Source organism: Canis lupus, chromosome 33 (assembly GCF_003254725.2).
Source record: "Canis lupus dingo isolate Sandy chromosome 33, ASM325472v2, whole genome shotgun sequence".
NCBI lineage: Eukaryota > Metazoa > Chordata > Mammalia > Carnivora > Canidae > Canis > Canis lupus.
In genome coordinates, this window is record NC_064275.1 from 27,913,090 (window position 1) to 27,935,502 (window position 22,413).

Consider the following 22,413-nt stretch of genomic DNA (forward strand, 5'->3'; position numbering starts at 1 on the left):
ATACACAGAAAGAGGCAGAGACACAGGCAGAGGGAGGAGCAGGCTCCCTGTGGGGAACTCGATGCGGGACTCAATCCGGGGACCTCAGGATCAGCCCTGAGCTGAAGGCAGGTGCTCAAGCACTGAGCCACCCAGGGGCCCCACCACCCTGCTCTTTAATGCAGGAAGTGGGCACAGGGCCATTTGGGGCCAGGCTCACAATGCAAACGGAGAGAGTTAAGTGATGTCATCAGATGCTCCACTCTATCTATGGTTAGATAAGCAAAAGCACATTCACACACACACACACACACACACACACACACACGTTAGCCCTGCTTTGTGAATTGAACACATTTCTAAGGTTCCTAGGTGAGATGGGTCCCAGGGGGGTGCTTTGGGATGCGTAAGCAAAGGCATTAGATGTTCATGCTGAATGGAGGCAAGCCATGAATTGTGTTGATGCGTGTCTGCAGTTTTCTTTCCTTTTTTTTTTTTTAAGATTTTTATTTATTTATTCATGAGATTGAGAGAGAGAGAGGCAGAGACACAGGCAGAGGGAGAAGCAGGCTCCATGCAGGGAGCCCGATGCGGGACTTGATCCCGGGTCTCCAGGATCACGCCCTGGGCCGAAGGCAGGCGCCAAACCACTGAGCCCCCCAGGGATCCCCAAGTTTTCAAATACAATCCTGGCGGCAGACGCTGAGCTAACCAGCCTGTTCGGGGGGCCTGGGTGAGAAAGCAGCCGAGCGCTGTGGTTAGCCCAGGGCCCTGCGGGGGGCAGCGGGCGTCCTGGCACCGCCCCCCCCCCCCCCAGAGTTTGCAGACACGGGTTAACAAACTAGACCTAGAAAGGCAACGTGTTCAACACGAGGCGACAATTTTCCCACGGGATAGGCCACTGGAACTTCACCTCGACGTGGATGGCAGAGCAGACCCAGCTTAGGGGTCAGGCGGCCCCCAGGGCCTCTGGCTTCTGGGTGACGGTCCGGGGGTCGCCTGGCCCCCAGCTCGCTCGCCCTTCCCAGCCTGAGCCCGGGATGTGCGTCGCGTGGCTGCCGGCGGCCCGTGGCCCGCGCTGGGCCTGGACGCGTCACCTTGGCCGGGCCCGTGGGCTGCCCGCGCTCCTGCTCCCACACGCGGGTCCCTACACGCTCGCTACTCCCCTTCCTTCTTCTCGCTCGGTGGTTTGGAGGGGCCCTCAGGAGCCGTCTCCTTGGGTCTGTGCTGACGGCGGCTGCTGGTCACCCTCAGGGCTGGCCTGGGCCCCACCGTCCAGGTCACGGAGGCCGACGCACACCGCCCCGAAAGCTAATGAAGAGGCAGCGGAGCCCCTTGAGCCCCGGGGATCTGACCTCCAAGGCTCTCCAGGAACACGCAGCTCCGCAGGAGGAGGCGGCTGTGCTCTGACGTAGGGCCTCCCCGTGGGGAGACGCTCGTGGAGAGTCGGGCGCAGCCCCCACTCGGCCCAGCCCACGGGCCCGAGGTTGGCTCCCAGTCCCCCTCGCTGCTGCGGATCCGGGACACGGAGGGAACTGTTCCAGACGCGGCAGGGGTCCGTCCAGAGCTCCCCTTACTTTGTCTTGTGCTGATGACACGTTGCGAGCTGGTGGAAAGAGGATGTTAAACACGAGACAAATACCTCCAAGTGGAAGAAGAGTCCAGTCGGGCTGCAGATCAAACGCTCGGCTGTTGGGGAGCACGTTACCATGCGTTCATTTCTTCCCAGCACGGCGTAGACGGCTGACTGCCGGCTCCTGGTGAGGGCGACAGGTGTGATGCTGAGCCCAGCATCACTGCTGGGCATCACCGCCCACCTGCCGGCGCCGGCCCGGCCCTGCCCAGCGTCTGCGCTCACAGGCTGGACACGGGCTCGCGGGGTCAGACCCTGCATTCCCCCTCTGAGCCGGCGCCCACCGCTGAGAGGGCCGGAGCCTCCCTGGGCCGTCCCAGATTTCTCGCAAGGACCCAGCTGGGCAGGTTCCCACACCCAAGCCATCTCGGCAAGTTGTCCGAGGACCGTGCTGCGACTCGGGGACTCGGGATCGCGCGCCTGCCCCCCAGCCCCACTTGCCTCCGTCAGGCCTCAACCGGCCTCCCAGACTTAGGCCTTCGTCAGCGGGGTGGGGTGGCTCAGTCCAGCTCTATGTCAAGCCCAATTAAATAAGCGCATCTGAATTTTAAAGCGAAGGCCCAATGCCACTTTTAGCAGAGGACATCAATCCATCAAATTACTTTGATTGTCACGATTCCAAAAAGCTCCATCTCTGCCCCAGCCGTCCAACAAGGAGCCAGCCTCATCGGCGACGCAGACTAAATGCAGACATCCGCCTCGGTCATTACGCCCGCGGCAGGACGGTCAGCCCAGGGGTCCCTTTCTGTGTAAGAACAGGGTTGGGGTCCTGCGGGGGAGAGTTCTGAGAGGTGAGGGGAGAAAGCACTTGGGAAGGCAACGCTGCTTTGGAAGGAAATCTCCAGTGAGGGTAGGAACCCCAGAGTCCCGAGTCGACGGACATGTAGAAGCCTTCCGCTAACCCCATCCCCTCCATTTACTTTTTACTGTGGTACAACAACACACAACATAAAATTTACCGTCGCGACCACTTTTAAGTGGCATCAAATACCTTCACGGCGTTGTGCAGCCGTCCCCACTCTTCATTTCTGGAACTTCTCTTCCTCTCAAGTTGAAACTGTACCCACTGAACAACAACTCCCCATTCCTCTCCGTCCCCCACCCCCAGCCCCTTCAGAGACTTTTAGAAGAGGAAACTGAGGCAGAGAAGCTGTACCTTTCAGTTTGAAAGCGAGAAGGTGCCCTGAAGGCGGATGCCGGCTTTCCCTGGCCGTGTTCCCCCCACCTCCGCCGCCCTGCTCCCCTCTCGGAATCCCCCCACCTCCAGGTGGTTTTTAATCTAAAACACAGATCCTGGCAGATGAGAAGACCTGCCTTCCAGGGCCAGTTTTCTGTGCGGATTTGTTGCTCGACTCTCCAGCTCAACAAAGAGGAATATCATTTCTCAGCTTTCCAGGGCTAAAGCATGACTTAAACAAAAACTACGCAAAGACAGGGCACCTGGCTGACTCCGCAGGTAGAGCATCCGACTCTTGGTGTTGGGGTCGTGAGTTCAAACCCCATATTGGGTGCAGAGATTACTTTTAGATTACTTTTTTTCGAAAGATTACTTTTTTTCGAAAATCACACAAAGGCAAACACCAGATGGGAAGAACAGCGGAACAGGAGTCGGAAAACCCGACTTGCAGTCCGGGCACCGTGGGCTGTGAAGCCTCGGGCCACTTAGGCTTGCTGAGCCTCAGGTCGCCTGAGAGGTCACACAGCTCAAGGCCACAGGTGTTTGTGTATGCGCTGTGGCATCCTTGGAGCACCACACAGATCCAAGGTGTGATATCAAGTGGACCCTGAGACCCTTTGCTCTCCTGAACTTCTAACTGAAAACACGGAGACCTTCCAACAGAAGAAGTCGGAGATTCTCTGCCTTGACCCTGAAATGTGCTTTGAAGTAGCACCAGGAATGGCCTGGGTGCACATCCTCCTGAGATCGGGCTGGAATGTCCACCCCCAGCCCTAGAAGGGTTTGAGTGGCCAGAGCTGACCCTTCTTTCCCTCCCCATACCCGCAGTTCCCCAGGCCCAGCTTGTGCATCTTAAAAGAGCCAGCCTGCTGCTCCCACCTCGCTGCTTTGGCTCCCTGTCCCAGATTCAGAGCTTCAAAATAACCTGGCCAGACAGATTGAAGGAAACTTTTACACCCCTAGTCAGGTGACTGACCTCCTGGCATCACCAGTGTGTTTCCACTGATGCCTGTTAATGCATTATATAAAAAGAAATTTCGTATGAAAAGAACTCTTTAGAGCAAAGAAAGTGAAGCATCGCATTCCTCTCTTTTTATTTTTACAAAATATTTTCTTTGTAATATATCTGATGGGTTTGGCCTGGAGACTCACTCTTGTTGCCCGGCTTTGTTCGGACCTGACACGCAGATTGATTTCTACTCTGCCACTAAGGGGAGGGCACTTAGCTTGCCAGAGCTGGCATTTCTCATTCCTGGGAGAATTACAAGAAAATCTTCCACTGCATATTCACATCTGTTATCTCTTCTGTTCCTTCCAACCACCCTGTGAAGATGGGATTTTCTTACCCTCTGAGAGTGAACAGTGTCAGAGAGGTCATGGTCACACAACCAACAGAAGGAGCAGGTCTAGGGTGCCTGGCTGGCTCAGTCAGTAGAGCATGCAACTCCTGATCTCAGGGTCATGAGTTCAAGCCCCACCTTGGGTGTTGAAACAATTTTAGAGCAAGAGAGAACGAGAGAGAGCAGGTCTTGATTGTGGTGCATGGAGAGGCCAAACTTGGCACGTAATGTGGAGGAGGTCTGCTCACTGAGGCTCAGGTAATTTCTTAAGAAAGTTCAGGCCCAGGGCACCGGGGTGGCTCAGTGGTTGTGCGTCTATCTTTGGCTCAGGTCATGAGCCTGCTTCTCCCTCGGCCTGTGTCTCTGCCTCTCTCTCTGTGTGTGTCATGAATAAATAAATAAAATCTTAAAAAAAAAAAGAAAAGAAGAAGAAGAAGAAGAAGAAGAAGAAGAAGAAAAGAAAGAAGAAGAAGAAGAAGAAGAAGAAGAAGAAGAAGAAGAAGAAGAAGAAGAAGAAGAAAGAAGAAAGAAGAAGAAGAAGAAGAAGAAGAAGAAGAAGAAGAAGAAGAAGAAGAAGAAGAAGAAGAAGAAGAAGGAGAACAAGAAGGTCAGGCCCTCCCTTGCTGCACATCTGCTTGTTGGAGGAGAATTTCCTCCTCTACAACTTTCTAAATCCCTTGACAGTGGGGGTGATGACTTGGCCTCACCCACACCCCTCTCCGGTGACTCAGGAGTCCAGCCGCAGATGCCAAGAAAAGAGATCCGATCACACGGGTTGGAAATGTCTGAATCGGTTTCTCAGGCCAGTGCAGTCACTCAGCACCCCCATGCTCCCGGTCATGTGTGTCCCGTGGCTCTCTCACCTTAGTCTGGAGGCCTCACCCGTCTCATATATGTTGTACATTAATGAGATTAGGAGGTGCCATTGCCCCGGGAGAAGTTGCTGTACAAGCCAGCTATTAGAGAAGAAAAGGCCTCCCCCTCCCTCCCCAGCCCTGGGCTATCAGGTTTCGCCTACAGGCTCACTCAACATGATATCCTAGTCAATTCAATTTATCAAAAGTTAACAAAGCATTGCAGCGAGTAAGACGGAGAGCTGACAACTCACATAAGATCAGGTCAGGTCCCATGCTTAAGAAGCATCAGCCACGTAGACAGAGGCAGGTTTGATTAAATGTTCATATTACACAGCAAACTTTACAATGTGCTCTATTAAAAGGCACGGGGCCATGAATTTATTCATTCAGTAGATGTTTACACACCCACTTGGGCACCGGGCTAATAATAATAGCAGCTACTACTTATCAGTCTTCCTACGTACCTGGCTCTGCTGAGCCCTTTCCTCCCAACTGTCAATACGTAGGTACCCTTATCATTTCTTTTAAAGATTTTATTTATTTACGGGAAGCCCAGGTGGCACAGTGGTTCAGCGCCGCCTTTGGCCCAGGGTGTAATCCTGGAGACCCGGGATTGAGTCCCACGTCCAGCTCCTCCCTCTGCCTGTGTCTCTGCTTGTGTGTGTGTGTGTGTGTGTGTGTGTGTGTAAATAAATGAGAGACACAGAGAGGCAGAGACACAGGCAGAGGGAGAAGCAGGCTCCATGCATGGACCCCGATGCAGGACTCGATCCTGGGACTCCAGGATCACGCCCTGGGCCAAAGGCAGATGCTCAACCACTGAGCCACCCAGGTGCTGGTACTCTTAGCATTATTTCTGTTTTACAGATAAGAAAACTGAAGAGAGAGGTTAAGTAACTTCCCCAAGGTTGTGTATTCACAGCCTGCCTCCTAGGAAGCCTGTGATCATGATTACTGGCTTCACAAGATGGAAGCGTGTGGGTTGGCTGGACTACTAACCTGTAAACAGTCCTGGGGAGGGTAAAGTAGGAAGGGAGAGCCTGAGCAAAGGGCCGAGGTATGAAAGTGCCTGGCATATTTTGAGAATACATGGTCTGGGTAGCTGGGGTTTAGGTGTGTGAGAAGAGCTGTAGGAGAAAAAACCTAGCAGATGACTTGGGACCAAACTATGAAGATCTCGAGAAACTTGCTAGGAAGCCTGGACTTGATGCAGTGGACGATGAGAGCAAAAGTAGGTGTTTTAAGCAGAGTCCCTGTGTTTCATTCTGTACTTTATATTTTATTTATTTACTTATTTATTTTTTTAAAGAGGGAAAAGGAGAACGAGAATTTTAAGCAGGGTCGGTCCTCTCCCAGGTCCCACGTTGCTCTATCTCACAGCCCTGAGACCATGACCTGAGCTGAAATCGGACGCTTAACCAACTGAACCAGTGAGGTGCCCCTCATTCTGCACTTTAGGAAGATAGCTGGAACCTGAGGAAACGGCAGTGTGGACAGGCAGGTCTACTGGAAGGCTGTTGCAGAAGACCTAGCAGTCGGTAAAAAAGAGTAAAAAAAAAAAGAAGTTTTGGAGTAAGAATATGAAAAGGGTGAAATCATTAAGGGATGAGACCTCAAAGCAATCATCCATAGAGCCTTTATCCAAGTTGATCTTGGACTTCCAAGATCTTGACTTCCAAGTTGGACATCTGATGTATAAAAAAGAAGTCATTACAGCACCCCTCACCCAGTCCCTTCTGAACAGAACTCCAGGCTACCGAGAGCACGGGAGACCCACGCGTGCACAGTTATAAACCACCTTCTGCTTTAACTGTTGTATGGAATGGGTGATGGATTTTTTTCATTATTATGTTAAAAAAACATATTTTTATCCTTTTTAGTTTCAAGGACACACCAAATGTTCTCTAACCAAAATACTGAGGAGGGGTAGGAAGAGGAATCGGACTAGGAATCCCCATAAGACAGCTCATGTGACACATGAACATTCAGAAGCCTGTACCAAATAGCCAGGGCTGACACATTCTTCTCAAGAACACACACAACTTTTTGCAAAAACGTACAGTGTACTAATAAAGCAAGTCTCATCAAAACTCAAGGAATGGTATCCTAGAGATCAAGGCCTCCGATCACCGTACAATAAAGTCAGAAACCAGGAACAAAAATAATTTTTTAAATGTATACATTTGGAAATTTTAAAACATTTTTTTTTCTGGGGTAAAACATTTCTATCACAATCAAATCAAAGGGGGACAAAGGGCCACGTGGAAGAAAAAATACTTAGAACTAGATTGTCATGAAAATACCCAGGGAGTAAGGAGCTACTTCAAAGCCAATCCCGTTGCTGTCTGGGATTGTGTTGCATTCACGTCCTTTGTGTCTTGCAGCTTGCTCTGTGTCCATTTAGAGATGAGCAGGGGTAGGGATAGTTTCGAAACGTTTAGAAAACCATGTCTCGTTTGGTGAGAATAAAAACAGAAAGGGTTAAACCTCCGAACCGGAAATCATACCTAAATTTTTAGAAATCGGTTTTCTTATATCTGTTCGTTTTATGGCCAAATTCCCTCAACTAAAAATCATCTAAAATCCCTTCCCTTCCTCTTCCGAACAGAGATTCCCATGAAAAAAGCACAACGGGGATAGGAAAACAAGGCTGACTGTACAGATTCTGGGTTCGTTCAAGGTAGTTCTGAGATGAGTTTAGAACATTTGGTTTGAGTTTCTTTTGGCCATTTTGATTCCTTCTGCATTCTAGATACAGGGTTTTGAACCGTGTTTTGTGACCGGTGATGAGGGATTGGGGGAAAATGGGGTGGAGTGTTTTCCTTCTGTTGTCAATTGACACCTGGTTTTCTAGACAAGAATTTTGCCCTCACTCTCAGGACACGGGGCCAGAATCTTGGACGTTGACTGGCAAGAAAGAGAAACTGAAGATTTCTTCAAAGCTCAGCTTGTTATTCAGTGCTGGTTGATTTTGCCTAGAACTCTTTCCCATTACCTCGCTGCCCTCCCGTTTTGAAGAAAACAATTGGAATTGTCTCCGGAGGGAACAAACGGAGTTGCGGGTGGGCCACACTGTGGTGGTTCTTTTCTCCCTCGAGGAGCAAGCGTGACCACCTGCCGCCCTCTGCTGTTCAAATAAAAGCAGTTCCCAAGCCCTGTCTATACCAGCCTTGCCCTCCCGGGTTTGCGTCTTCCTGAGAGAGGACGTGTGCATTTTATACAACATCATTCCTCAACTATCTTAACCATTTCGATTCTGGTTCTCCCCTCTTTTCCATCTGCCACTCTCCATGGACTCTCAAACTCTTTCTAAGGAAGGAAAACATTAGGTTTCAAGAAATATGTGTAGCTTATGATGAACCCTTCCAGGCCCAGGCTGATATGATGGCTCAGGTCTCTGCACACACCAACAATGATCATTAAACACAGTGGTCAGGGGGCCTAGATTCTAGTCTGCGAATTGGATGAGTTAATTTGACTCAACTGCTTGGCCCTCCACTATGTGCAAGATGCAATGTTAAGCAGCATGACAAATGGTGCATAAAACATGGAAAAAGGATTACTCTCTTCAAAGGGTTCATGGGTCTGGCAAGGTGATAGCATGCAGGGAAGATGTCATGATAGACAGAAGCACATGATCAGAGCCATAGGTACCAGCCTCTGGAAGAGCAGAGAGGGGGAAAAGATCACTATTGGCTAACTCTCAGGCTTGGACTGACTCATGAAACTCCAGAGCAAGTCATTCCAATGGTGGAAAGAAGAAACACTCTAAGTTCATGGCAAGACACTTCATCAACTGTCCTCCTCCAAATTAGAGTCCCTCCCATTTATTTATTTATTTATTTGATTCATTTGACAAATACCCATGGAGTCTTCTGTGCCAGGTAGTGTGCTAGGCTCCAAGGCAATTAGAGTGAACAAGGTTCTTGCCCACGTGGGCCTTATAGTCCACAGGAAGGCTTAGACAAATGCATGGGCTGTTCCACTACGGTGTTAGAAGGCTGTCATGATGCCCTTCCAGTCCATACTCCAACTTGAGTCAAAGTAGAAAGGAAAAATGAGAGAGGAATCTTCCATGGGCATAATCCAGAGTCAAAGTCAGAAAAAGCATTAGCGTGGATTTCAGCCAGGCTCTCGGTCCTTGCTAAAGGAGTTGAAAGGGGAGGGCTAGGTAGAAATAGGATGCAAAGAAGGTTGGGGAGCAAAGGTAAGTAGGGAGGCCTTTGGCATCAATGACGAAGTGTCACAATGCTTTTCCAAGACCTTGCCTGTGCCCGGAATGCAATGGCGTGGAAGGAGTGCTGTGTGACCTTACACGTACTTCCCTGTCTCATCTGGAAATAGGAACAAATAACACCTGCTTGGCACATGCTCCCAGAGTTTGGGATGAGCAAATGAAGGAGTTTGTGAGTGGTTTCTGCCAACTAGATAATGTTACATGAATCACTGGTGTTATTACCATTATCGGCAACGCTTGGGCCAGGCCAGAGACAGAGGGATGAAGATTGATGCCTTCCACGGCCCCTTCCAGACAGAGAACCTGCAAGGAAGGCTTGTTGGCAACCTTTCTCTCCAACTTCCCACTAAGTCTACATCCAAACTAGGAAGAGCTGCTTTTTTTTTTTCATTTTTTAAAAGATTTTATTTATTTATTTGAGAGAGAGCACAAGCGGGGGACAAGGGAGAGGCAGAGGCAGAGGGAGAAGCAGACTTCCCGCTGAGCGGGAGCCTGATGAGGGGCTCCACCCCAGGACCCTGGGATCATGACCTGAGCCGAAGGCAGACGCTCCACTGACTGAGCCTCCCAGTGCCCAGATTTGCTTTTTAGACAATGTGTGTGTTTAATAATATCCTGAATGCAGTTGGGAGTGATGAGAAAGAGGAAAAAGGCAAGAAATTCCCTATACAGCAGTTTGGGGTGCTGTTTTATGGAAGTACTACCACAGTGCGGATTCATGAAACCCCACTTAAAATGTTCACATAGAAACGTGCCATGTGTCTCTTCCATGTGTCATTTGTCTCCTCCCTGTCACTCCTGCTGTGTAATCACTGTCTTACTCCCTTGTGGATTCCCATCAGGATGGAACACACAGGCCACTGGACGAAGCTGGCAGCGTTCCCAAATCGTTTCTACCCTAAAGTCCTAACAGGGGCGTTGGGACGAGCGAGAAGGCAGGGCTCCGTGTCTGTGGAGGGCTGGTCGTTAACATCAGCCAGGCGCCATCCTGGACGCGTGCAGAGGTCACTGAGTTCCATCTCCCCCCCCACCAGGGGTTCAGCCCAAAGAGAGCGGTGAGCGTGTCAGCCTTGCTCACTGTTGACCACAGCCAACAGGCAGCTCAATAAATCCTCAAACAAATGAGCCCTTGGGTCCAACGAGCTTTCACGTGGGCATGATTATCCCCAATTTACAGCTAAAACTGAGGCCTAAGCTGCTTAAGAAAGTTGTCCAAGGCAAGAGAGCCTGTCTGGCTTGGGGCCTGGACCAATGTGCTCTGTCTGCTGCTGAAGCTTACGTTCCCTCCCATGTGGAAGGCCTCTGAGAGCCTCCTTTCTCAGAGGCAATGGATTTTATTGGGGTTTTTTTTTTTTCATCATTTTCCCAAAAGTTTGCTTTCCCTCTGTGTTTAAAAGCAGGTTCTGGTTGAATATTATTAGTAATATGCCCTGGGGTAATTATTTTATAGCTTGTCCGGACCTAGTTCCAGATTCTACTTATGAGCCATTCCCAATTCTTGGAAGAACTGGAATGAGGACAAAGATCAAATATTCATCCAACAGACCAGCATGTATTAAATGCCCATTTCACAGCAGAAGCCAGGCTAGAGGTCTGAGGTACAAGAAGGGTAATGTGCTCCTGTCCTTGAGGAACCTACAGTCTAGGAGCTCCAACTGTGCCCTTTTTCCCTTTATTTATTTTTTTTTAAGATTTTATTTATTCACGAAAGACACACAGAGAGAGGCAGAGACACAGGCAGAGGGAAAACCAGGCTCTATGCAGGGAGCCCGATGCGGGATTCGATCCCAGGTCTCCAGGATCACTCCCTGGGCCAAATGTAGATGCCACCCAGGTGTCCCACCTTTTTTTTCCTTTAAAAAACATTACAAAAGTGAAACACACTGACTGCAGGATTTTTGGAACTCCCAGGTAAGAAGAGAAAGAAAAAAAAAATCTCTCAAAATTCAGACATTTTATAAATCCTCAGGGTAGGGCCTCCATTCTGGCATCTATCTTGCAAAATCTTGCAGCAGCCTGGAGGAGGTAACAATGTTTTCTGAAGGGGGGAACAGCCGCCCTTGATCTCATCACCCTGTGATAAGCACTGATAACATTTAGAAAATCTTCTTTATCTCCTTTTCTTTGACTGTGAGCTGATGGTCCAGATGTCCTTCTCTTGGCCTCGCCTAAGCCTGGAGGAGACCTTTGTGGCCTCCCCGGCACTGCCACGAGTGACGTGCTGCTGCCTACCATGCTCCCTGGCTGTCCCCCTGCCACAGCCCTGGGCTTCCTCACCTAGAAGGGGTCTCTTAGGTGTGGGAAAAGCAGCCTCTACCAGATGCCCCCACATATCCCCACCCCACCCCAGAGGAGCCTCAGGGGCAGGGAGTTGGTTTCCCGGAGGCCGGTTCCCTTGGATAGAGGGCGCTCTCAGCAGCTGCCCTCCAACCAGGGCGGCCTGTTGATTCACTGCAAGCAGCTTTCAAAAATCCTCACGCCCGGCCCCCCACTTCACACCAACTAGAAGAATCTCTAGGCCTGAGGTCCAGGCATCGGTCTTTTAATGTTTTTCAAGCTGCCCAGGTTAAAGATTGAGAACCACAGATTTTAAGGAAGGCCGGGCAGTGGTGCACATGACCTTTGAGACTAGCAGAGGGCCCCGTAGTGCTCAGTCTCAAGACACGCAGCCCCAAGAGTTGGCATTGCAGTTTTGCGCAGCTCACCTCGTGGGAACCCGGAGTGGTATATGTGGGCAATTGGTTCGCCAAGGAGAATCCTAAGGGGGAAGATAGCATCTTGCTCCAAAGGGCTCACGTGGATCCCACGTAAGGGAAGCAGCAGCAGAAACTGTGTTCACACAGGACATGAGTGGTTACAGGGAGATGAGTAGGAAGGCCGCAATGGGCCATTTGGGAGGCACGTGAGCTGTCTGGCTTCGTTATGGAGCAGAGAAGAATTTGACAACAGAAACTTGGAGAAAAGCCTCTGTAACAATAGGCTGCTTAGTGGAAGGGAAAGGACTAGAATTAGATCAGCTTTCTTTTTTTTTTCTTGTAAATTTATTTTTTATTGGTGTTCAATTTGCCAACATACAGAATAACACCCAGTGCTCATCCCATCAAGTGCCCCCCTCAGTGCCCGTCACCCAGTCACCCCCACCCTCCCGCCCACCTCCCCTTCCACCACCCCTAGTTCGTTTCCCAGAGTTAGGAGTCTCTCATGTTCTGTCTCCCTTTCTGATATTTCCCAATCATTTTTTCTCCTTTCCCCTTTATTCCCTTTCACTATTTTTTAAATTCCCCAAATGAATGAGACCCTATAATGTTTGTCCTTCTCCGATTGACTTATTTCACTCAGCATAATACCCTCCAGGTCCCCCATGTCGAAGCAAATGGTGGGTATTTGCCATTTCTAATGGCTGAGTCATATCCCAGTGTATACATAGACCACAGCTTCTTTATCCATCATCTCTCCATGGACACCGAGGCTCCTTCCACAGTTTGGCTATTGTGGACATTGCTGCTAGAGACATCGGGGTGCAGGTGTCCCGGCATTTCATTGCATCTGTATCTTTGGGGTAAATCCCCAGCAGTGCAATTGCTGGGTCGTAGGGCAGTAGATCATCTTTCTTTACTTAAGTGGTCACTGAACGCTTGTTATCCATCAAGCATTGTGCCAACACTTGACATATATTTCTCACTCGATCTCTGCAATAACACTTTGCGACAAGTATTATTTATCCCCATTTTATAGGGAAGGAAAATGATATAATAGATCATAAGTGATTATCATACGAAACAAAGGAGGTGAGCCCCAGACTTTCTGACTCCAAAATCCATGTTTTGTTCACCCCACCAAGGGTGAACCTGCACTCGTGTGCTTAGCGATAAAACAAAAGATGAGAGAAAAATCAAGAAGGGGTGACTTTTCGGCATGGCTAGTTGGCCAGAAGTCCACCTTCCGTGACAAGCCATGGGGACACGAGGCGGCCTTTACAGTGTGTGTAAAGAGCCCCCGCGGTGCCTCTGCCAACCAGTCATGCGACTGATGCTTAGTGGGCCTGGGTCTGTCTCACCTAAGCAGCCGAAAGGACTAGACCCCCTAGGTCAGTGCTTTACAAGTTGCCCCATGGAGGCTTGGGCGACAGGAGGCCACGCTGGGGAGAGGATGGACGGGAGGACCTTCCCCACCAGACAAGCTCCGCGTGTAGCTGCTTGAAGGGAACATTCCCCTCCTGGGAGGGAGGGGGCTACATGTGGGAGGAAACCATTGGGTTAGAGGTCATCGGTTAATGTCAACGGCCCCTCCGGTTTGGCCCACATCAGGTGCTCTGTTTTTGAAAATCCGTGATGCCGGGAAGAATCGGCACCAATGCCTTGCTCGAGTGCATGTGGAAGGAGGCCAGGGAGGGCGGCCTTTACACATCTGACCGGGAGGAAGAGCCGTGAGGAAGGGAAATGCGAGAGGGAAAGGCCAGCTGCAGCCAGCAGAGCTTGGGGCCCTGATACACCTGCCTGGGGCCCTGGGCCGCCCAGAGGAACGTGCAGAACCAGCGTAGAGAGGAAGGCTGAGCAGGTGCCCCGGGGTGGGGACTGCCACGGGGACACGGTCGCAAACAATAAAGGCTGGACTCCAGGCTCCATCTCCCTAAACTGTACTTCTTTTTTACTCACTAGGGTTAAAAAAAAAAAAAAAAAAAAAAAAAGCCCTCCTGTTCTCTTTTACTAGTTTAGGATTTAAGCAATTTTCTGTTTCTTTGTGTCTTTCAGATCTTAAATCCAAATTTCATCCAAGAAGGTGAGTTAAAAAGTAGGATTGACAACATGGGGATTGGCTAAATAAATGTGGCAAGTCCATCAGTGAGGAAGAGGCCGTACACAATGGTGATGTAGTTCCGCGCTATGGACAAGGAAAGGTGTTTAGGATACACTGCTGGGTTGGAAAAGACCACAACTTGCAACACGTATGATTTGTGGAAGAAAATGTGTGTGGATTAAAGCCAAAGGTGTATGGATTAGACCAAAATGTTCGCAGTAGTAACCTCTGTACCAGGAAGGACATCGTGGAGCTTTTCCTTCTTTTATCTGTATTTCCTGATTTTCTACGATAAACATTTACTATTTGTAAGATACTTCTTAATGGGACACAGATGGTCCAACAGTATTAAGCTGAAGGTTATTTGAATCATCACACATGGGGTGGGGGGATGAGAAGGTTGTGTTGTAAAATGACTATTTGTTCTGTTTGTTCTAAATGTTGATTTACGTCGCTTGGACCACAGTGGCCCCGGAGTTCCTTGTGCCCTTGGTGGATGTGACCTGCTTGCTCGGGGACACAGTGACGTTGCAGTGCAAAGTCTGTGGACGGCCAAAGCCCACCATCACCTGGAAGGGGCCAGACCAGAACATCCTTGACACTGACAACAGTTCGGCCACATACACCGTCTCCTCCTGGTAAGTGGATCGCCCCACGTGGACACCCCCAGCACCTCGGGGCAGCTGCTGTTTGGGTTACCTCGCCTCTGCGGGAGGACAGCTGCTTTGGAGCTTATTCTGGCACAAATATTTGGCCTTGGCTAGGAGAGAAATTGAGTCAAAAACCACGGGCGGGGATCCCTGGGTGGTTCAGCGGTTTAGCACCTGCCTTTGGCCCAGGGCGTGATCCTGGAGACCTGGGATCAAGTCCCACATCGGGCTTCTGCATGGAGCCTGCTTCTCCCTCTGCCTGTGTCTCTGCCTCTCTCTCTGTGTGTGTCTCTCATGAATAAATTTAAAAAAAAATTAAAAAAAAACCAACATGGGTGGCTCATGAAAGCGTGCTCTCGAGACAGTGCTCTCACACAGCCGTGCTGTGGGCACGGCCCCCACCACTCACTGCGGCCTGCCACTGAGCCTGTCAGACAGCTGGGTGATGCGCAGCACAGGGTCACACGCTGCTCAGCATCACACAGGCACACCTGAACCTACACGAATAGTTTGGAAAGACTGTATTCTAGACCCACATTCAACAAATAGAAACATAAACCTTTATTTCTCAGGTCAAGCATAAACCATACCGTCAAAGAGCTTTGACAGTCACTGACTTACATTCACCTGGTTGGTTGATCTTTCCCGAAGGATCCCCAAGACACTCTGTATGTCAGCAGTAGAGGCAAAGGCTCCAGACCTATGGAAGGGATGTGGGTCTCACATCCCAATATCCTGCTCCCTTTGTGTCCCTCGGGGTTCCAGTGAAACAGTGATCTATTTAATTCCTCCACTAGCCTAAGAACAATTTCCATAGAAGAAGGGGGGAAAAAAGACTCGCTCCAAAATATGCAATGTTAAACACAAAATCCAGCCATAAATATGCTTCTACACAGAAAGGCTTTTTATTAAAAAAAAAAAAAAAAAAAAAAAACTCAGTTGACTGCCTCCAAATCATTCTGTTATTATTTATTTATTGCTACTGAGGATGAACTTTATGGCGTACTGCTGTTTACAGTGCACAAGCAGTAGCAAGCCCTAAGTGCTTAAGCATTTATCAAAGAATCATCTAGAATCAAACTCCCATCCATTAACTTAATTTTTGTTCATATGGGGACACCTGGGTGGCTCAGTGGTTAAGCATCTGCCTTCTGGCTCAGGGTGTGATGCTGGAGTCCTGGGGATCGAGTCCCACGTCGGGCTCCCTGCATGGAGCCCGCTTCTCCCTCTGCCTGTGCCTCTGCCTCTGTATGTCTCTCATGAATAAATAAATAAAATCTTAAAAAAAAAAAATTTATTCATATGAAATGGTATGCCCAGCAAAGATGGCCAGGGATGGCCAGGTCCTAAGATCAGTGGACCCCTGGAACTTGGTGTGAGAGTCAGTGCTTGGTGAGGATCCAAAAGAGCAGCAGGCTGTGGGGAGGGAGCGGGGTTGACCGTGATTGCTGCATTTCACCCTTTCCGAGCAGTGTTTCCCTTGTGATATCCTGGACCCCCGATTGGGACTACTGGGGAAGTTAGCATTTAGTGGTGAAATGTGTCCTTTCCTTAATTCACTTAATTGTTTTGAGGGTCCCATAGTAGAGTTTGAAATACTTAAGTATCTTGATTCTCAGTCATTCCATTTTCTTTTCTCTCTCTCTCTCTCTTTTTTTTTTTTTAAGATTTATTCACGCATTTTAGAAAGAAAAAGAGCATGGGGGAGGGCAGAGGGAGAAGGAGAGAGAATCCTAAGCAAATTCTGTGCAGAGCACGGAGCCCAACATGGGGCTTAATCCCAGGACCCCAAGGTCATAACCTGAGCCAAAACCAAGTCAGATGCTTAACCGACTCCACCACCCAGATAACCCTCCATTTTCCTTTTTTTTTTTTAAGATTTATTTATTCATGAGAGAGAGAGACACACACACACACACACAGAGGTAGAGAACAGGCAGAGGGAGAATCAGGCTCCACGCAGGGAGCCCGACGTGGGGCTCGATCCCAGGACCCCAGGATCATGCTCTGGGCTCAAGGCAGGAGCTAAACCGCTGAGCCCCCCGGGCGTCCCACCCCTCCATTTTCTTGTACCATTTGTTACTGATGTGTGAGGCTGAGAATATTTTAGGACAAAGTTCCTAGTGGTAATAAAACCAGTAATATCGTATAGGACTTTATAGATTTCAAACCATTTTCTGATTCTTCTCTCGTTGCATTCCTTTTCTATCCCTGTACCCGATATACAACAAACATGGGAGATGAGGGTGGCAAGAATTTCCCCCCACAAAGAAATGGGAGCATAGAAAGACAAGGTGATCCCCCAAGGTGTGTTGGGAAAGTCAGAGCTGGAGGATACTTTGGGCCTGAGGATTCAGCTCAGCGCACCGTGTGTCCACTCTATGGGATTTTACCCAGCAGTCAATTGTCTCATTCCTGGAGTCTGAAGAGCATCTTTTTGGTATCTCTAGTGATTCGGGAGAAATCACCCTGAAGATCTGCAATCTGATGCCCCAAGACAGTGGGATTTATACCTGCATAGCAACAAATGACCACGGCACCACGTCTACATCTGCTACGGTTAAAGTGCAAGGTACAGGCTCTTTGCTAGTCTAATGCTTTTTAGACTTTCAAAATATTTTTTTATTATGGTAAAATACCTGTAACATGAAATTTAGCATCTTAACCAATGTTAAGTGTACATCCTGTAGTGTTGAGTGCATTCGTATTGTTGTATGACCAATCCCTGGAACTCTTCTCTTGCAAAACTAAATCCCATATCCATTCAATAACAGCTCCCGTTCCCTCTCCCCACCGTCCCTGGCAGCCACCCACCTTTCTATTTCCTGTTTCTATGAATTTGTGTTAATCAAACATTTTAAGTGGACGTTACAAGGGCTCCCTGGGACCTGGGGAACAAAAGGTCCATTGTGAAATCCCAAAGTAAAGGTCCAGCAAAGGCAAAGAGAAGGAATCTTCGCTGAGAGCTACCTGCGGCCCCCCATGCCTTCCTGCATGGCTCCTCTGGCCAAGCTTTACGTCCAGCGTGCAGTCTTTAGCCCAAGGAAGAACTCCTAGCCCCCAGGAGTATCTGCCGGGCCTCTCCAGGGCCTGGGGAAAGGTACGCCCCTTGGTGAAGAAGGCCAGAGAAAAAATTTGAGACACGGGGAGGGTATGGTTTCCTAGGTAATGTGCAACCTTGGTGTAAAATGCCACGTTCTGCAGGAATAGCACTTGACCGTAATTTCTGTCCCGAAGGTGTCCCAGCGGCCCCTAACCGCCCCATTGCCCAGGAGAGAAGCTGCACCTCCGTGATCCTCCGCTGGCTGCCTCCCTCCAGCACGGGCAACTGCACAATTTCTGGTTACACCGTGGAGTACAGAGAGGAAGGTGCGCTGGCTTCCCCCACTCTTCTTTTTCTTTCTTCTCTTTCTCAAAAGGAGACCCTTCAGAGTCCTAAACTACTTGCTTCCATGCCCTCCAGCCTGTTCCTTCCTGTGTCTTCCAACTGAGCGTAAAGACCTCAGTGCCAGACTACAGCCTCCTTCTGGTCTCTAGCTTCAAGCAGGCGTTTTTGCCAAAGTGATAGTGACGTGTGGCAGGCCTCCTGCCTGCCTCTGCGTGCATTTCTGTTCTTAATAAGCCCCATCACCCAGACAAATGGGGCAATCAGGCCCATTTTACAGATGAGGAAGCTAAAACCTAAAGAAAGTTAAGGAACACGAGACAGGAGTTCCTAAGAGGCAGGGTGGGCATTAGACCCAGGTGTCAAGTTCACTGGCTCCTGATCCTTCCCGCGGAGTGATAACGAGGGTAGCACGAGCAGGGCTTTACCCCCCACCCCCAGATGAAATTTAGAGATCACATATATAAATATAGATCTCATATATATTTTGTGTGACCTCTAAATTTTATATACATATGTGCATATAATGATTCTTAAAAACCATTCGTTTTTGTAAGTTCGTTATGTTTACCTGCTAAGGGTGCACACCTTCATCGCAGTTAGAAGCACCCGAACCTGTGGCCTGTTAGCAAGAATCGGTTACACAAGAGGCTGCCGGTGGCTCTGGTTGTTAACAGCACGTCCCTGAACCACATGGGGAATTATGCAGCTGAATTTCCAGCAATTGTTTGTGCCCAGAACCCAAATCACTTGTTTTACTCGCCACTACTCAGAGTATTTCAACTCTTCTTTCGTCTACGCAACAAAGCTGATGGTTTCTGCATCTTTGTGAAGCTGCTGTGCTCTTGGGTCTCCCCCTCTTGGCCCAGAAGGGGTCGCGCTGAGCCAGGGGACACGTCTGCAAGGCTAGTACTCTGCAGCCGGCTCAGCTCTCAGCCCATCATGCCACTTGGCTTGAGGAAAATCATCTCATCTTTCTGAGCCTCAGTTTCCCACGTTCCCAACCCCGCGGGATTTCTGGCGGTTTAAGTGTGAAAGTGAAAGGAGAGGGTTACGCGGCCGCCTTGCACAGTGTGGTTCACGCGTGGAGTGCTGGGGCCTGGCCGGCTCCCCTCTGTTTCCGCTTCCAAATGCGTATTTTCTTTCATCTTGTTATTTATAACACATTTTTATGCCTCGTTAAAAAGTGGCCACGCATCCTTCGGTAAGTCCTGCACGATCAACCTCGGCCTTCTCGCCCCCTCTGCGGGCCCCCCGCGTCCGCAGGGCCACAGGTGACCCAGGCAGCAAGCACAACTGTTCCTTGAATGCAGTGTGTCGACGTCCCTTTGTTTGCTTGCCGAAGGCCTCTGCAACGATGTCCCCCTGGCTTTTTCTCTTCCCCGCTCCTCGGAAATCGCACACTAGGTTCCCAGGCCTGGCAGCAGTCGGTAGCTTCGACCTTGGACACCTACCTGGTCATCGAGGACCTCAGTCCCGGGAGCCCCTATCAGTTCAGAGTCAGCGCCAGTAACCCCTGGGGGATCAGCCTTCCCAGCGAGCCCTCGGAGTTCGTGCGACTCCCGGAGTACGGTGAGTCCCCGGAGTGGGGTTCCCCGGGGCACGGAGGGGGGCACCTGGCCAGGTGGGGCCACCTGGATGGGCCGGCCGCTCAGCCAAGTAAGAGGCTCGAGGGACTCAAGTCAGCGTCAGTTGCAGACACCTGCTGAAAAGTCTGGTTTTTCACCCAGAGCAAAAGTGAGGTCCCCACCCCCACCACGGTCCCACCACCGTGTCTACCCTGGGCCTACCAGGGTCCCTGAGCACCTGAGTACGTCTCCAGGAACAGAGAGGGGCTGGCAGGAGTCAGGAGTCACCTGGACGCTATCTGCCCCCTTTCCTAGGTGGGAACACCCAACGTCCCCTCCCCTGGGAACCCCTTCCTGGCGGGAGTGAGCCTCGAAGCATCTCAGCCCCATTCACCACTTAAACTGGGAGAGGAAAGCAGCCCAGTTGAAAGATCTGGATCAAAAAGAGTATTTGATAGTTTCCCCATACCCAGCCTTCCCAGAATGTCTTTTTTCGAGGTGGATACGGGGTTTTTTTAGATTTTTTTTGTTTATTATTATTAGAGGGAGAGCATGCGTGTGAGTGGGGAGAGGGGCAGAGGGATAAGGAGAAACAGGCTCTTCTCTGAGCAGGGAGCCCGACACCTGGGGCCCCATCCCAGGCCCCTGGGATCATGACCTGAGCCAAAGGCCGACTTTTAACCAACGGAACCACCCAGGCGCTCCTCAGGGTGGGTACATTTTTATGTAGACGTGTCAGATAATTTAGATACACCTACAACTAGCTAGGTGTGAGTATTTTACAAATCCCACCTGTTCACTGTCTCAGCAAGCCACCTTGGTCCCAAGAACATTTTGGTTTTTTTACTTATTCATGAGAGAGGGGCAGAGACACAGGCAGAGGGAGAAGCAGGCTCCACGCAGGACGCCCGACGTGGGACTCGATCCCGGGTCTCCAGGATCACGCCCTGGGCTGCAGGCGGCGCTAACCCGCTGAGCCGCCCGGGCCGCCCATCCAAGAACATTTTGGAAGAGCACACTTGTCAGCCTGAAGAAATCCCCAAGTAGTTTGGGGTTCCGTGCTGGCACGAGGGAGTGGCCCGTGTGTGTCGGGGTGGAGGAGGTCACTGCCCTGGAGAGACCACAAGCCTGTGTGTTTCTGGGCTAAGGGGATCCCAGGGTGTCCAGGGCGGCCTCACAAGCCTTCTAGGGCCTTCAGCTACCGTCCAGCCCCTGTCCCCTAGCTGGGTCTGGGAGGGGCTGTCCCCAGGGGCTCAGCTCCCTCCCAGCGGCTTTGCTCCCTTGGACCCATGACTCGCTGGGAACCCTGGGCCCTGGGTCTCTGTTTCATCAGAATTCCACAGACACAGGCACCTGAGCGTGAGCCTGGCTGTGCTCTGGGTGGCCTGAGGGCGTCCGGGTCGGAAGAGCCCCTGGCCCGCTGGGTCCTCGCCTCCCAAGCCGCTGACTAAATCCTGCCCCCTGTTTTGCACCTTGTGAGACTTGGTCCCCAGGACAGCACAAATGCGTCTCGGCGTGCATGCTTGTGTGAGTGTGCACGTGTGTGTGTGTGTGTGTGTGTGTGTGTGTGTGAAATGAACACATTATACAAGGTATTGCTGCCACACGTTGTGCTCAGGCCTGTATTTGGGGCTAAGCTCAATCATTCAGAGTGCCGGGAGCCCTCACTGACGCAGCAGAGTGACCGTGACCGCGGTTAGGAGGTTCTGAGCACATTCTCCTTCCCCGCTCTGGGCCTGTAACTCGTCCCCTAACCTCGGCTGCTGCCCCCTCAGCCCTGATCCTCACTGGCTTTTCTAGACCTCCCATGTGTTTTTCTTTCTCTTAATTTTTTCTACCAAATTTCTAAAATACCCAGAGGTCACATCTCTGATTGTCCCGAGTTTTCTTTTGTTTCTGTAGATGGCACAGGGGTGGGGGTGGGGGGGTTGCTGACTCTGTCCTGACAGCGTCCCCTTTGATGATATTTTTTTAAATCACATTTCAGAGAATCCTGGCATTTTCCCACCGAGTTAGACTCCATATTTGGTCACGAGAATTGCTTTGGGGCCATGCAGGAGCTTTTCTGTTGACCTTTTCTTTATTCTTGTATGACTTCCTCAGTATAAACGGATTCTCTCTCTTCCAAAGATGCTGCTGCTGATGGTGCCACCATTTCTTGGAAGGAAAATTTTGATTCAGCTTATACTGAGCTGAATGAAATTGGAAGGTAATGACCTTGTTTTCACTTCCTTCGTTCGTGAGCACTTAACATCATCACATCAGAATAATGACTTGCTTTTAGTGTTGTTTTCCTTACTAAATGTATTCTCGCTAGAGTAAGAAAAAATTAGAACATTTATGTGTATTTTTATTGCACTTTTTTTTACACTAAGTCGGAGGATTCACTCATCAACTGTCAGCCTTTCTTCTGTTCTAATATATGGATTTAAGTCCCAGACTTCAAAGTATTATTTTAGCAACGGCTCCTGAGTTGTGATACGTGGCGCTTTCATTATCATTTAGGTCAACTGTGATTTTTTTTTTTCTTTGACCTAATTGTAATAGAAATATTTTAAAATCTCCAACTGTGAGGTTTTTACAAATTATCTTGTTACTGATTTCTAACTTAATCACATTGTAGTTGAGGAACTTGATCTATATGATGCTGACCCTTTGACTTTTGTTGGGACTTGCTTTACTTGCAGTACGTGGTCAGTTTTTCATTAGAAGTTCCATGCATTCCTGAGAAGAAGGTATAACCACTAATTCTTGGTTCAGGTCTCTATATATGTCCATATGTCAAGCCCA

General features: G+C 49.8%; 1 protein-coding gene across 13 annotated transcripts in view; it reads left to right on the forward strand.

The window, feature by feature from the left end:
- KALRN (kalirin RhoGEF kinase) overlaps nucleotides 1-22,413 on the forward strand; it is a 659,950-nt gene that overhangs the window by 620,493 nt on the left and 17,044 nt on the right. For all 13 annotated transcript variants that reach the window (XM_035710078.2, XM_025474776.3, XM_049105377.1 and 10 more), the window contains 6 exons: nucleotides 13,975-14,002; nucleotides 14,487-14,658; nucleotides 17,121-17,242; nucleotides 17,908-18,039; nucleotides 19,463-19,627; nucleotides 21,754-21,832. In XM_035710078.2, coding sequence (XP_035565971.2) covers nucleotides 13,975-14,002; nucleotides 14,487-14,658; nucleotides 17,121-17,242; nucleotides 17,908-18,039; nucleotides 19,463-19,627; nucleotides 21,754-21,832 — 698 coding nt within the window. The remainder of the gene's footprint in view (nucleotides 1-13,974; nucleotides 14,003-14,486; nucleotides 14,659-17,120; nucleotides 17,243-17,907; nucleotides 18,040-19,462; nucleotides 19,628-21,753; nucleotides 21,833-22,413) is intronic.